This window comes from Calidris pugnax, unplaced genomic scaffold, assembly GCF_001431845.1.
Source record: "Calidris pugnax isolate Ruff unplaced genomic scaffold, ASM143184v1 scaffold24, whole genome shotgun sequence".
Classification (NCBI taxonomy): Eukaryota; Metazoa; Chordata; class Aves; order Charadriiformes; family Scolopacidae; genus Calidris; species Calidris pugnax.
This window is the reverse complement of record NW_015090922.1, coordinates 8230998-8246716: the sequence shown is the minus strand read 5'-3', so window position 1 is coordinate 8246716 and position 15719 is coordinate 8230998. Positions and strand designations below refer to the sequence as shown.

At 40.8% G+C, this 15719-nt stretch overlaps 1 protein-coding gene across 2 annotated transcripts; it reads left to right on the top strand.

The window, feature by feature from the left end:
- Positions 1-134: 134 nt before the first annotated feature.
- Positions 135-12118, top strand: MRPS10 (mitochondrial ribosomal protein S10). 2 transcript variants are annotated; one of them, XM_014951306.1, is made up of 8 exons: positions 135-226; positions 2997-3055; positions 3157-3229; positions 4190-4329; positions 4799-4907; positions 6033-6122; positions 6396-6491; positions 11911-12118. In XM_014951306.1, the coding sequence occupies exons 1-7, from the start codon at positions 188-190 to the stop codon at positions 6480-6482; spliced, it is 597 nt and encodes a 198-aa protein (XP_014806792.1). In that variant the 5' UTR covers positions 135-187; the 3' UTR covers positions 6483-6491; positions 11911-12118. The 2 variants fall into 2 exon arrangements, with proteins under 2 accessions (XP_014806792.1, XP_014806791.1); XM_014951305.1 differs by lacking the exon at positions 11911-12118 and having other exon boundaries at positions 136-226; positions 6396-7795.
- The last annotated feature ends 3601 nt before the right edge of the window (positions 12119-15719 follow it).

The following is a 15719-nucleotide window of genomic DNA, read 5'->3' as shown; positions in this document are numbered from 1 at the left end:
ATGGCGCCGTCCGGCGCCATACGAGCTCCCAACTCGCCTCCCCACCCCCGTTCCCCGCGGCCATGCCCGGCGCCTCAGCGGGAGCTCCTTCGGTCCGCCATGACGACGGGGGGCGCTCTGAGCCTTTGGGCGGGCTCTTCTCCTTCCGGGCCGCCCTCTATGGTCGGCGGGTTGGGGCGGAGACAAGATGGCGGCGGCCTGCGTGTGGTGGCGGCGGCTCTGTCAGGTGGGGTGTGTGGCGGGGGAGGGGGGGATGAGCGGGCTCCCTTCTCCTCTTCCTCTCCCTTTCCTTCGGCGTCTTCACTCCCGAAGGGAGAGGGAAAAGGAGTTTGGGGCTCCAGCGGGTTGGGGGAGGTCGCAAGTGTCTTCCTTTTTAGCGGGTCCTCAAAGGTGTTTCATGTAGTCCTGGTTTTGCGGCGGTTACTCTGGTTGTAAAGGATGATGAAGAGTAGATGGCTTGAGTTTGGAGGTCATGTGCTAAGCCTGCTCCTAGTCTTGGATTTGCAAATCTTGAAGTTATAACATAAAATAAAAAAATAGGTAAACACTACCGATGTTTTCTGCTGGTTTTAACTTCTAACGAATGATTGCTTTTTCTCAGGTTGAGAAATTTTGATGACAGGGGGTTTCTTACTCATTTTCTGAAGCTCTAAACTCCCATCTTTGCTGTATGTACCATGTTCTGGACTTGCTTACCTCTCAGGCATCTCCTGCATCCTTTAAGATGTCTTCACCAAACAAAATTAAGGCTATTTTGCAGTTGGAGAGAGGTGATTCCGTTTTGTGCAAGGCTCATACAGGAAGCAGACCTCTGTTATGTTGCAGTGTGAATGTCTTTTCCACCTTCTATGATGGCCATTATCAAGAGCACATAAAGTATATTTCGGTCAGAGAATGAAGCAAGCTGTTAAAATATGCTTTACTGCCTGCTGAATGCCATCTTTGCTACTTGGGATACTCAACGTATCATTTTGTAAAAAATTTGCACAGAACACCTTTAATTTTATTTTACAAAAACTTTTGGCTCAGTGCATATCTGCATAATGAGTAACAGGAGAAGACGGCGTGTGGTGGAAAAAATATACACAAACATAAAATATTGTAAAGGCTGCAGAACTTAGTTTGTGAGATAAAACTCTACTGTTTCATCATGTTTGTGTGGTTTTTTTAATTCATCTTTATTGCATAAGACTGAAATTTTTCTATCCCAAAACCACGTAACACAATATGCAATGAGAGTGCGTATTTTTGCATGCAAATATGCATGCAAATAATAAATTCATATCACAAGATCAAACATTTAGGAGTAAAAGAATACATAGCAGAGACTGTGTGCATGCGAAGAAACCCAAAACTGTATACAACTTTTACAGTTCCAGTCAGTCGTCTTATATTTGTCACCTGGGGTCAGGCTCTGTGCCGCATACCTGCACACACAGGTTAAGCCCTGCACTGAATACAATCTTTTATGCTCATGGGCCTGTCTGCTCTCTGAAGTGATGTCAGGTAATGATGCTAGTGTACTTTATGTTGGCATTGAATGAAAGGGAGGCAGTATTCCAACTTCAGAGAGAGAGAATTGAGGTGCAAAGATCAAGATAATTTCATTAGATGTATTTCTTTAACTTTAGGTATTAAGGCTCAGATTGTTCCCAGCATGAACTTTGAAACACTCTGAATGGTCATCAACAATGGTGGCAAATATTCAGTGCTCCTAAAGCTCCTTATTGTGTCGTGCGCTTAAGAATGTAACACCAGTGCTCATCTGTGAACATCTGGATTTGAAAGGCTTGCCCAAAGGGAAGCATTCAACTGGGCTCTCCAAACACTAGTCGACTTTGTAAACTGGAAACTCTTCTGTCTCTTCCTGCAGTCGCCTTCCTTGCTGAATGCAGAGTTACTTTAGAAAACAGCTTCATTTCTTGCCGATCTATAATATATAATGCATACTGGAGAAGGTTAGGGACCAAATAGCATCATATAGTTAGCTATACATATCTATGAGCAACGGTGTTAAGCTTACCTGGAAAAGTATCAATTCTGGCTGTTTTCAGATGTTTGATTATAGGAGTCACCTACATAACTAATGTGTGGGTTATGTCTTTTCTCTTAAAATCTGTGACTCCAGCATCTGTTAAACAAGAGTGTCAAGGGGCTGGAGGAGTAGCTAATTTTGCTTCAGCATTCTGCTGCAGTGCAGCCTTGAGTTTCTCTTAAGTAAGTGAGAGTTCTGGTTCCTTTTTTTTTTTTTTTCCTCTCAAGTAGTCTATAATTTTGCCAAATTGAGAATTAGTGGAAGGAAGCTAGAAGCCACGTAATGTTCAGAAGGGAGCAACTTTTCTAGCGTGAAAGACAGTAATGTTACATCTTGATTAACTGTTGTGTTCCTTCTTCAACACAGAAAAAAAAAATCATGTCCTCTTTTCAGTGTGGTTCGTTTACTTGTTAGATGTATTTCTATTTAAATATGATCTTCAAAAGAACAAGTGCGCAAAATCACAGAGAATTTTTTTCTGAAAAAATGGGAAATTTCAAGTTAAATTCAGAGGTTGAATTTTTGCCTTTACAGGGTACTGTTTTCAACTGCTTTTAGAACAGCAAGTCCTACTTCGGCTTGTCTCTTGAAAAAAGTAATAGATATTATATTATGAAAGTAAAAGTGAAGATAAAATATTACCACATACAGAAATGGTATCTGATGCCACACAAAATAACTTTTTCTGCTTAAAAAATGTTTTGTGATTGGTATTCAGGTGCCTGGTTAATAATAGGTGCATGCTGCTACATTGTTCCCTTAATGTGTTCCTTTTTTTAGGTGCTATTTCATATTAAAATATATTTTCATGCTCATGTTTTCCTATGCAAACTTTCTAATTTGGCAAAGCAGTACTTAGGAATGTGCAAAAAAGTAACCTTTAATAAGCCGGTAGCAAATGACTACTTTCTGATTTGGGGGGGTAGAAAGCAACAACCCGTAACCTATTTATTTTATACAGGGATCAGCTTTTCCTGTCAATTATGCAAGCAGAATTATGCAAAAGCAGTATTTTCTTCCGTAAGTATAAAAGGCCCTCCTTCTTTCCACTTTTCTACGCTCACTAAAAAAATCTAACTTTAACAACCTGTTTTATGCTTTCCCCATTACCACATTTCTAGAAACTCCGACTTGATGAGAGTAAGGCTGGCTGGATCCCATGCTGATACACAGGCACCTAAGACTAATCCTTTGGTAAGTGTTTCACAGAATGATATTTTGTATATCTTCTTAGTAACAAAGAGGGTGTACAAAAAAACTTGAATTCCTTTATTGCAGCATTTTAAAGTTTTGTCTTAATGATGTCAAATTTGCCATAGAGAAAGAAACAATTTAGATGATTGGTATTTGAACTATTTTTTTAATTTTTTTTTTTCCCAGCAAGATTTCTGTACCTCACAGTTGCCTCTTCGTCACTTTCCTCCTCTGTGCAGCTGTAACTCCATGAAATACCAGCCTTTTGCCATGTTCAGTTCAGCCTTTACAGCAGCTCAGCCGGCCTAAGGCCTTTGTCTCTGCCTTGGAAACTGGGAATCCAGGGCTGGTGAGGTGGGAAGTTCGTGAAGGCACATGGTGGATATCTTGTGTTTAGAGTCTGAATGCCTTGATTTTGACTCAGGCCTCAGAAACATGTGCTCAATCTGTATAATAAATGCAAGCAAGCCAAAAATCTTCTATTAATATGTGCTGGATTTATTGTGCTAAAGTGCCTGGGAGTAAACCTGTAGGAAAATGAGTGTTTCCTGGACACGTCAAGGCTTTTCAGAGGATCAGTGAGGCCAGGCCATCAGAAATTGAAGCTCTAACTGAAAGTCATGAATTTGTAGCTGAAGGTCATAAACTTATACCTGTACAAACGTAAAGGATAATATGCCTGGGGAAGCCCACTGTGTTTAAAGTAGCCTTATAACTGACTTAGTAAAGTGAGAATTCTGGTTACTGTCCATAATGTTTTAGTTACTGTCCATACCCAAACGAAGTTTGAGAATTTCAGGTGTTGTCATACTGTGATTTAAAATACAAATACTGCTACTCCAGACTTGCTTTAACATGAGTCTCATTCTCACTTTTTCATTCTAGCATTAACTATGCAGTGCTTGCATTAGTTAAGGAGAGCATGGAATGGTAACACTTGTTCTTTCTTTAAAAACGCAGGTATCTATTTCAGATGAGCCCGAAACACTGTACAAGAGATTGTCCCTTTTAGTTAAAGGCCATGACAAAGCTGTGCTGGACAGCTATGAATATTTCGCAGTGCTTGCAGCTAAAGAACTTGGCATCTCTGTTGAAAAAGTGTAAGTAACTGATCTGTAAAGTGATGTGGTGTCAGATACTTCTTATGTCGTCTACTGTAATTCAGGCTCTGTGCTTAGAAGTATTTTCTCTTTTTCAGAAGAAAGAGGTGTAATCTGACGCTTTTTCTCAGATTATAAATCTAACATTTCATAGATGGCAGCACAGTGAGGAGAAAGCAGCAGCATTTCTACACTCAGCACTGCCGTAGTAGAATTGCATTTCAACTACATGATGTTTATTGACTTTAAGTACAGGTGTCAGTGCTGTAGCTTCTCTGAACTAATGCCAGTTAATACCTGAGTATTAACCACGCCCGTGTAGGGTAATAATAAACTCTACCAGTGTTTAATACTTCCTTGTAGGTCTTCTAAATGTCAAATAAGAGCAGGGATTTCAGCATAGTCTTTCAGGTAATCTGCATTAGTATCCTTCATGTAAAATGAAATTTTCTTTTTGTGCTTTCTTCAGACATAAACCTCCAAAGAAGATAGAACGATTGACACTTCTAAAATCTGTACACATCTACAAGAAGCACAGAGTCCAGTATGAAATGAGAACGCATTACATGTGTATAGAAGTAAGAAAAATATATCTTTTTCTTTTAGAAAAAAGTATGTTCTGGGTGCACGATTCGAAGATGTTAATAGATGTTAGTTCAACACTAACTTCGCATTTACCTGGGTTGGGGAGGAAAGTGCAGGTAGTAGCAGAAAAAAACTTACCCAGGTACATCAAACAAGTTATTCTGAATGTACAGCCTATGTAATTTTTGGATTAAAAGGCTGATTTTGACCATCATCTTAACAGCTGAAAGAATGATTATAAAATAAGGTAGAATTGTGGGTTATCTTTATATGGTTTATGCTGTTAGTTTCTGAGAATCAGTGGGATAGGAGCTTTCTCAGGAAGGGAAGAAGATGCAGCTAAACCATTATCGTTACCAGTCACCAAGGGTTCTGTTCTTCGTGAGTCTGTCTGATGTTTTTGAACACGCATACTTTTGTGCTGTGCAACAACATGTGGCAAACTAAAACTGCGTGGGGGAAATACAAGAAAGGAAGCAAATACAAACCACTAGCTCTGTGGCTGATGACACAGACTTCTGTATGGTTTAGAATGCAGCTGTGGTTGACTTTCTTAGAAGAAAGGTTTACTGCCAGCATTTTGTGGCTCTTGGGTCCTTACTGTATATTTGCACAGTGCTTAGCAAAATGGGACTTTGCTTTAACTCCCCAGACACTAGTGCAGTACAAATAGCTGCCCACAGACCATAAGCGCTATTTTTGCCGTCCAGGAGAACCTAGAAAATCAAGAATTCAATGGAATTCTGGAGGTGCAGGATTTATAACAAGCTTGAACTTTGAGACTACAGGTTTTGCAAGAATTAGCAGTTTTTATATAATTTAATTTCATCTGATGCCTGCAGTGTTACGATTCACTGCTTCCATCATAATCAACGCACGTGACCACAGGCAGTATGTACAATTCTGTGGAGTGAAATAACTGCTCTACACTTAAGTGAGAGTTGTGTACAGCTCAGCTGTCTCTGGTCACTATTATGGAAGCTACTAAAATGCTTGTTCCCATGGCAAGAACTAGAGAAGCTAGGGCAAACTACTTTTTTTTATTAGTAGTATTATTATTAGTCTGTTCACAGAAATAACAGTAGTAGTTCATTAAAAAAGCATTACTTCTGTTTCAGTTAAAACATCTAACAAGCAGTACTGCTGCAGTTTACTTGGAGTATGTTCAGCGAAACTTACCCGAAGGGGTTGCCATGGAAGTAAAAAAGGTAAGTTTCCTTCTCACTCCATTAACTGTTATGAGACCCAGTGCTGATGCAAGTACCAATAACCACTGAAGTCTAGAAAGTCAGCAGAGGAAGCGCGTGGAGTTTGAAGGAACGTTTTTCCAAAGTATGAAATGGTAAAGAGGCTGTATTGCTTAAAAACGCCACTAGGTGGCATTTTTAATCTGATTAATATCTTAAAGCAGACTAAATAAGGCAAAGCAGTTAGATGTTAACTAGTTGGTATAATAAAGAGTTGTTTTGCTTTCCTTTTAGACTAAGATAGAGAGAATACCTGAACACATTCAGAAACCAGTTTGGGATACGCTGCCTCAGGTAGAAGAAACTGAAGTTAAGTCATGAACCCACCAGGTACTTGGCTGCGTTAGCAATGAAATTACTTGCTCCTGTCAACCTAACTCACTGAGTCTGCTCTTAAATAAAAGTTCTCTTATAAAATAATTATATAAACTCTTGTTTCATTGGGTTATTCTTGATCATGACTCCAGTATATGCATATTGAACAACTATAAAGGGAAGAAGTTTGACTGTACTCTGTGATCAAGAACTATGGTCATCTGTAATACAATTGTAGAAAGGTAACTTTTGCTTTTATATATATAATAAGTGTATATATAAATATATTTTTTAAATCTCAATTTCTTCTTTATACTGAATGGCTTCTGAATTCTGAAAGACTTGCAAAATCCACTTCAAATTTGTGTAACGTTTCATGTTATGGATGCCAGATTGTTAAACACTTTTTGCTATTGTTTCTTTGAAGTAACAGAATCCTACGTGTACCTGCTGCTTTATCTATTGCCTTGTAGTAAGTCAAAAACTACAATCTTAGGGCACTGAGGTATATTGAGGCTTTTCTAGGCTCCTGCAGTTCCAATAGCCTCCTTTCCAGGTTTAGCAATGCTTGCTAACAGGAGAACATAGCAATCACAGTACAAACCTGATAACTCCACAGTCTTATGTCCCTAACTTAATGAAGTTCTTTTAGAACCGTGTTGCAAAGCAAACGGATACCAGAAAGTGTCAGTGTGGATGGGACAAACAGTGCATTAAGTGTTTTAGTTCACTACAGGGGAAGGTATAGCCTTTTTCTGAACTGGCTGGGTTGGTTATTGTGTAAACCCAGTCTGGCTGGATACTGCTTAAGCTTAGAGGGGAAAAAGAGTGCTCAACTGCTTTGCAGATTGGTTCACTGTGAATCAAAGGAGATGATACTGGGTGCAAAGCCATCATCGGCTTTACCTTCAGATTGCATTAAGCACTTCTGCCTTTACCAGGTTAACAGGAAGGACACAGTCACTGAGTAAGACGACCAGAGAGGCTGGATCATACTTGTCAAGAGCACTCAAAGGTTTTTACAATTACAGAAGAAAAGAATCCCAGTGTTATTATCAGATAAAAGTGAACAATCTTAATGAGAGCTAGTTTAAAGACAAGAAACTAAGCTTGTGCTTGAAGATTATCTGCATTTTCTAGCTGTACAGAGGCACAGAGCTGTTTTAGGAGGGACATTTGAAAACAGTCAATGTAGCTGGTACCACTCATGGTAGAAAGTAATCTCTGTGCACCTTCTACAATATGCCTAAAAAAAAAAAAAAAGGGAAAAGGGAAGTTAATCAAAGCCTTTATGGGAAGATACACTGCCAAGCTCTCCCTTCAAGGTGTTTGGTTTCCTCAGTTTCAAGCTATTCTTCCTTTCTCTTGTTCCTAGTGTTCCGTCATAACAGCATTTCTTAAAGTCATGTCAGATACTAGATAATGTGAAGGAAGAAACTGTGAGCTGACCTCGTTAAATAAAGCTGGTGCTTCAGAGGAACAGCCTCTTTCAAGTCTGTGTTATATTTTCTTCAAATTTGCCATGCTTCCATGCTTTAGTTTTGCATAAGCCACCTGCCAAGTTCAAGCTATATATAGTATTGAAATGTGACTGTACTCAATACTAAGTCTTTCCACATCTCTGTTTGAGGCATGGTAAAATTAAAGGGTTGTCTTTTATTGTCTCTGGTGTTCTACTTTCATCCTGCAGTTTTTGGCTAACTGGCCAGTCAGCATGGCTTCTCAGTTGGCTCAGGGTTTTAGTTACCAGACCTAAATAGGAAGGAATTAGGAGACAGATGCAGAAAGTACTAACCCAGGTAAGCAACCCCCTGGCAGAAGGAGTAGTTGATCTTGGGACAGGTATATTATTAGATAATTTCTTGCTTCCAGCCTCATTGCGTGCTGGGGAGGGCCAGTGTATGTTTAAAGGGATCTCTGACCATAATTGTGTTGACAGAGCCATAGCTAACTGCCATCACAGGTTATGTCCCTCCCAAGAAAGCATGACTGTCACAGACCGATGTTTGCTGGTGCTGCCATCTCACTAACCTCAGTAGGCCACACTTCTCTTCCTTACTTTTCCCTGTATGAAACTTCCTCCCTTTTAAGATTGTGATCCTTCCCAGTTTCTTCTGTCTTCCCCTTCACACTTAGGGGTTTCCAAAGGCATAACAACGTGTTTGTATCTCTAGTTATGCCTTTGCATGACACTGTAACAATACAATAGACTCTGATCAGATCATCTTTTTCCATCTACTAATGTGGCTTCTGACTTTCACAGCATGTTCCTGATGCTCGCTTACAAAACCTCAGATAAACTATTTTGTTGTATAAACTATTTCCATTCTTTACTTCTTTTCCCATTCTTTCTCTTTGTGCTTCTCCAGTTTTGACTTCTGCCACCTTTCTTAGCAAGTGCCAACACAACACTCCAATCATTGCTTTCAGTCCTCTCTCAAGTCATCTTTCTACCTACTGACCATCTTGTCTAATTTTCAATCTGAAAATTTTTAGTTTAATTTTAGAGGAAGTTAATAAAAATGTTATGCTTAATACCATTTATAAACATCAGTATTTAAACATGCTGTATTGTGATGTTACGAGTCAGACATTCAGAGCCTTGAATGATATCTACACAGACTTGTAATCTGTCTGAAGTGCCGCCTTTTGCATTCATATAGCAAAATTACCAGAACGACCCCAATTTCATGACCTGAAATAAAAGCAGTATGCGCCACACAGGATGTTCACAGCAAAGCATTCTGATTCTTTAATGCAGTCTGAGTTTATTTTCAGCATTTCATCAAAGTGCTCTAGAGCATTTATTGCCATTTTTCAGACACGCCAGGGGTCATCAATCCTGCCTGGAGTGTTACTTCAATTTTGGTTTCTACAGTTAGTCTTAACCACCATCACCACTTCATTGTCGCATTAGCTTTAATGTGACTGTACAGCAGCCTTCTTGCTTTAGAAGCCTTTCCTGCCAGTCTCTGCACTTCATGTGCCAGGAAATTAATTACTATTTACCTGTTATTCTAGGGAGCGCTGGAAATAAAGTCATTCACCCAGGAACTTGTGACATGAGAAGGTTTTGCTGTTTGTGTAGTATGAAGCTGTAGTTAAAACTGCTTCAAGTCTGCTGTTGTCTTAGATCAAACTGCACTAGAACAGGCAGAGTATTTGTCCCTTCAAATTACAAGTTTGGGAATAGAACCTCACGCGCTGATCATGGCTTTTCCCAGCAAGTGCCATTAGGAAATGCCACCCCTCCTTTAGTTTCCATGCTTTTGCAGCCACAAAAAGAACACAATTGGCTTTTAAAAATAGCTTTCTTGTCATAAAAGTTGGGGAGATTTCTTGCTCCTATTTAAAAAAAGTCATCTTCAGGTTTCCCTTTGACAAGTTTGCTGTGGTTTTCTCAAGTTCAGGGTGGGTTTTTTCCCACAAAAATCAGTATTTACCCTTGTCCATTTGTGTGTTGAAAAGTGGATGTTACATTTGTGACCATCATTGATAAGACCACCGTGATAAATCACTAAGGGCCTCAGGGGCTCTGGGTGTACAGCAGCTTGCAGTGCACCAGGGCCCGTGCATACTCTGTGCCTCCACTGACCCACTTCCTTCATGATCTAGGGTAAGAGAGGAATTTCATTACCAGTAGGAACATTTTTAAAAACCCCGACTTTTAATATAAGCAATGTACTTGTTCAGTAAGAGGACAGCATGGAATTTGGGGTTTTGCTCACTCTACAAAAAGAAGCTGCTGTTCAGCCCAAAATTCCTAGTTCCCTTAACAAAAAGTACCTTTGTTTGGAAATGCAATCTATTGAATTATGAGAAATGTGATTATTAAAAAGTACACATTTTCTTTCTAGTTGGATAAGATGCCACTTGATAGTATCAGAAAGCAGGCAATCAGTGTTTCACATCTGCTGATGCGAGGTCTTCCGTACATCAGCACGTTATCATCGCTCATCTTTCATTCCATCCTCCCATGTAAATGTTAACTCTTCTTTGTTTCACTGTTAGAATGTGTTTCCAGTTCAAAATAATAGCTTGGGGTTTTTTTTTAATGTTAGTTACAGAAAACATTCAGAAGGCCTTTTCCCTAAGCCGTTAAAGTACAAACGTTTTGCCTTTTGTTCAGAGGAAGTTAAAATAACTACATTATGAAGACACAGTGACATCATAACCAAGTAACACAAATGAGATCTAAGCGTATACAGCAACTTCACACACCTGGAGTTGATTAGAGGCGCTTTAGCCTGTGGTGGTCGTGCTGCTAAGAAACTGAAGGTTTAGTCTGCTGCCAAAAATCAAAGGCAGTGATGAAACTTTCCAACCAAAACAATTATTCTGCATTATCCAAAAGGGAAGATAAAAAGTAAAACCAATGCTCTATGCATAGATTACTTCAGTAACTAGTTGGCAGAAAAATGAATTCTAGTATTTTAAACAGGATCAGTTTTCATCTGACTAGTTCTTCCTTAATGTTGGCGCTCACTCAAAAGAAGGTCATAATGCAGATTTCTTTCCTCTTTTCTCTAGCATCACAGTCAAATCTATACCTCTGCTTGGCTTTTAAACATTGAATAACATGTCTCAGTGCAGGGTATCAAGGATTGGAAAATACGTACTGCAGAGCTAGTTTGAAACAGTGAAAAGAATGTATGGATTTTTTTGGATGTCCATGGAAGGTTGAGGTCTGTGTCTTCATCCCGGTCTTTGATGTTCAGTTCTCCATTGCTGGCATATAAACTGGAATGCACGTTTGCTAAGTTGTCAGCTGAGCTACCTACTGAATTAGACCTGCTTCTACATAAATGTTTGTGAGCTTGGGGTTTCTTAAGCTGATGTTGCTGTAGACAACGCATGGATTCAGGCAGCTTGTGTAGTTAGTGTACTTTGGATCTTTCTGAAATGCTTCCCCCCCCCCCCCCCCCCCCCAAAAAAAACCCAGACACTAAAATTTTAAGATATGCTCTCTTATTTTCCATATTCCCTGTTTTTTCAGTGTGTAAGCTCGGTAGTGTTTTTCACATTAACAGCATATTACAGTAACCACAGTGTAAGGAATTAACAGTGTCAATAAACATGTCAGCCATTTTCTTGTCAAAAGAAATGCAGCTTAATTTCCAACACCATCGCTGGAAATACAGCTCTCACCGGCACAAACAAAAGCAGTGGCAAAGAAGTTTCTAAACATAAGTTTCCCTCAGCAAAATAATATTAGGTTAAATATGGCTATTTGAGAACAGAAATAGGAAAGCACCCCAGCAGTTCTTAGCTAAATTAGTTTTGCATAAGAATAAGCAAACAAGTAACTTGCACACGTAAGTAAAAAGTATTTGCCTGAATAGCTTTTGTTCCTCATTAATGCTAGAGAAAGAGGAATAAAGAAGTTTTAAAAATCTGTTGCTTTAAACGTGGCCGTGCTCTGCTCTTTCAATAGGTCAGCATGCCACCTCCAGCTGGCTTCAGAGGGGCACTGTGTTGCCCTTTAGAAGACAATAGCATCTTTCTTTCACCAAAAAGTCATGCCACGTCCTGAACGTCCTGCAGCTGCAGCGGCTGCTGAAATGGCCAGCTCCAAAGGCGCTCGGGTTCTCCTGCAGGGAACTTGCAGTTTTCTTAAGTAGCCTGTGAGTAAGTAGAAAGTTTGGAGTTTTTTTGTAATAAAATTTTCATTTTATTTTTTTAAGTCAGTGTTTGGCAGCTGCTGTATTTGGTCATAGCTCTGCTTTTTTTGTTTTCATTGGTATTTATTTTCTTGTTATTCTCTATACAAGTAGCACATGAAGGCAAATTCAAGGTACTTGCCTTTGCGTAGGGGCCAGCTGCTACCAGGAAAGGAGCAATGTATAGGAAGAGGCAACAGAGAAGATTAAGCAAGGATAGGCTGAGATGAAGGAAGAAATGAACCTCCTCTCTTGCCTTTCACTTTGCTTCAAGCCAGCACAGTGAGGCATCTTTTTATTCTATGCCACAAAATAGCATATAGTAAAGAAATCAGCATTGAACTTTATATGCTACAGTCCGTGGTATGAATTCCACTCCCAAAGTAACTTGTGGCAAAATTATTTCAAGTTTAGCTCTCCGTTTGTGCATTTGGGTGGGAAAAGAGTGTGATCAATACATTTATTCCAATTAAAAACATCTGCTAAAACGAAAAAATGGCATCTGACAAGGGAAAAGGCAAAAGTAGAAGTAGAAATGCAGGGATTTGCAGAGAAGCATAAAAGTGAGTGCTGCACTGATAAATGAGACAGAAGAATGAAGGCAGTAAGCTAACGATGAGGAATCCGTTATGTTTAAATTAGCAGAGTTCTCTAAAATAAAGGAAGCGGCTTTTATAACCCATGTGTCTCTGGAAGGTGTCACGCAGATGAAAGTGCTGAAGATGCACAGGTAGCAGAGCAGACTGCTGCTGCCGGGCTTTAATCGTGGCTGCTGACAGATTTAGGTCAGCAGAGCAGATTACAAATAATTCAAGCTTTTTGCCTTGGTTTTCTTTCCAATATTATTGCTGGAATCAAAGACACTGCTGCTGCACAGGAAATGTGTAAAGAGAGCATTGCTGGTGCTGTGACACTGTGCTAGCAGCTAGAAGCTCCAGTGTAAGTGATGTGATTTCACTTCAGAAATGCAAGTTCAGGTAGCAACTTGGTTTGGAATTTTTAAGTCAAGGGAGTGATTAGCAATTGCATTTCATTTGGAGCGGAGTTGCAGAGAGAGCCTGTGGGGATCCAGTTTCAGCACTCCCCGCTGCATTTCCCTTTGCCCGCTGCTAGTTCAGGTTCCCCCAACCATCACCAGCAGAGGTGGGGGTCCCTCTGCCCACTGACCCACTGCCAAATTGGGTCCCACTGCTGGGAGGAGAGGGACGTGGCCTGGCACAGGTCAGCTGCCTCCCCGGGTTGTGTGCACTCCCGCTGCTGAGGACCTGCCTGCCCTGTGTACTGCTCTCGCTGCTGACAGGAGCAAAAATTAATAAATAATAATTAAAAAAAAAATATATATACCACATAATAATACCACACCGGGTGGCTACGTGCTCTCCAGTCCCACGAGATATCAAGGTCAGTGCTGCTTTGCTGCCTGTGCCGCGCCACGGAGAAGCCAAGGTGTTAATCTCCTGCACAGCACGTCTGCCAAGACACGTTTGTGAATGGCAGCACAAGTAGTTCACAAGCAGTTTAATCCTAAGCACCAAATCCCACCCGAGCAGGATTCTCACACCAGGTGTGGGGAGGAGAGAGGAAGGAGATGAGCAGAAAGGGGGCAGCAGTCCCAGGAGTATAACTGGTTTCAGGGGTGAAACTGAAGTCAGGATGAAGGGAAATGGGGGACAGGAGCTATTAAGCTACAGGCCCAAATCTTGCAAGCTGGTAGAAAACCATCCCTGTTCCTGCCAGAAGAAGTGTGAATAAATGATCACAGAAGCAAGTGCTGGCGTTCAGAGTGTCACAAAAGAACAAGATTAGCACATTTTTAATTCATAAGGCAACATTAAAAAGCAGAATGAAGCTCAACTTAGTGTGAAATATTACCATAGCCAGATTTTTAAAAAAGAGACACTTTTAAACAACACTGAAATCCAACCTATATCCTTACTACCACCAACTACCTGTAATTTCCCTTTTGTTTTTGTTTTAACACATACATGAACACACAGGCTTCCAGCTGCTCACTACCTTAGCAGTTGTTCCCCAGTTCAGTCCCCTAAAAGCTCCTGAGTCCTCAGAGTTCAGCTCTGAACAACGACGAGGACTCCTCTTCCTGCTGTCTCCCAGTGCCAAACTGCAGAAGTCAATAAGCAACAATTATTGCAACATGCAAATCAACCTCCTTTTTCACACTTTGAGGTAGGATGGATAGGCTGTATTTTTCCTCTTACAGAGTATGGCTGCCAGCTCCACCAAAAGACCTGGTAGTTGGAAATAGTTCATTTTAGCCAGTGGTGTTACATGGTGTGTTGGCTTTTACGGAGCCTGTGGAGGGAAATCCTACCCCTGAGCCACAGCCATGGATCTGCTGGGGGTGCCGTGGCTAGAACCACACAGCTGGTCACTCGCTCCTCCCTAGCGGGACAGGGAACCAGAAGAGTAAAAGTGAGAAAAAACTTGTGGGTTGAGATAAAGACAGTTTAATAAGTAAAGCAAGAGCTGCACACAGGAGCATCCCAAATCCAACCGCAGCCTTACACCAGCCGCTTGCACAAAAAGTTAACTCTAGCCCAGCTGAAACCATGACAGGGGCTACCTGGTAAACTGGGTCAGTGGGATGGTCTGGATTAAGACAACCTCCTCCACATCAGTCAACTTTACTGGTGTTACTGAAGAGGCGGTGGTATTGACAACACGCAGCAGTGACTGCGGAGGCTTCGTGTGTACCTGAAGAGCAGTTAACATGCTTACTTGCTTCAGCCAAATCCATGGATTCCGTCACGTCAAGATAGACTGCCTAGAAGCTACCATCACCAGCTGCTAAAACATTTTTCACCAAAGTATTCCGTGCCTCCATCATATTTGGAATTATCTGGCTTTCACGTAGTTCTGGTAGTCTTCTCTTCAGGAGACAAACTGGAGTCTATTGTGCCTGCTTTTCAGGAGGGAGAGCAGCAGTAGACTGTGGAGTCCTGCCCCTCCTTACTAACCATCACAGGAGTTTCTGCTTCATCATGTAGGGGTGTAAGGAATATAAAGAACTTTAAAGCAAAGATTTGAGTTTGAGTTTAGTTTCTTATTCAACATAACGTAAGGTGATTTGGGGGGAATTGTGTATCTTTGTACAGGCTGAAGCATTAAACATCACCCATGGAGCAGCCTGCGGTGAGATTCAGCAGGAAGATGTTAGAAAACCCAAAATTTAGTGAGATTTCATTTGGAGCTTTTGATTTTACCTTTCAGTTAGATTAAAGGAGTCTGAACATTAAGGACTTCTGTTGAGCCTCCTCTTCCTCCTCCTCTAGCCTTACTGTAGAGGTTTTCCCAGAAAACCTGTAGCTTTTAGCAAAGACTGCAGACCATGAGGCAGTTGGAGAAGGTGCTGTAGCTCAAGCAGTGTCTGCATGAACGTGCCATTTGCAGTGTCCCCCTTCCTGTGCAGAGGGTCATAGGTAGGTTGGGCGGAATTTAGGTTTTCGCTGCTTCTGTATCTAACCAGAGATCAGGAGCTGTATTCATCTGTAATGCTGTGAGAATTAAAAAAAATTAATCTTCATGTGAATACAGCTCCACACTTCCTCGTAATGACCGTTTC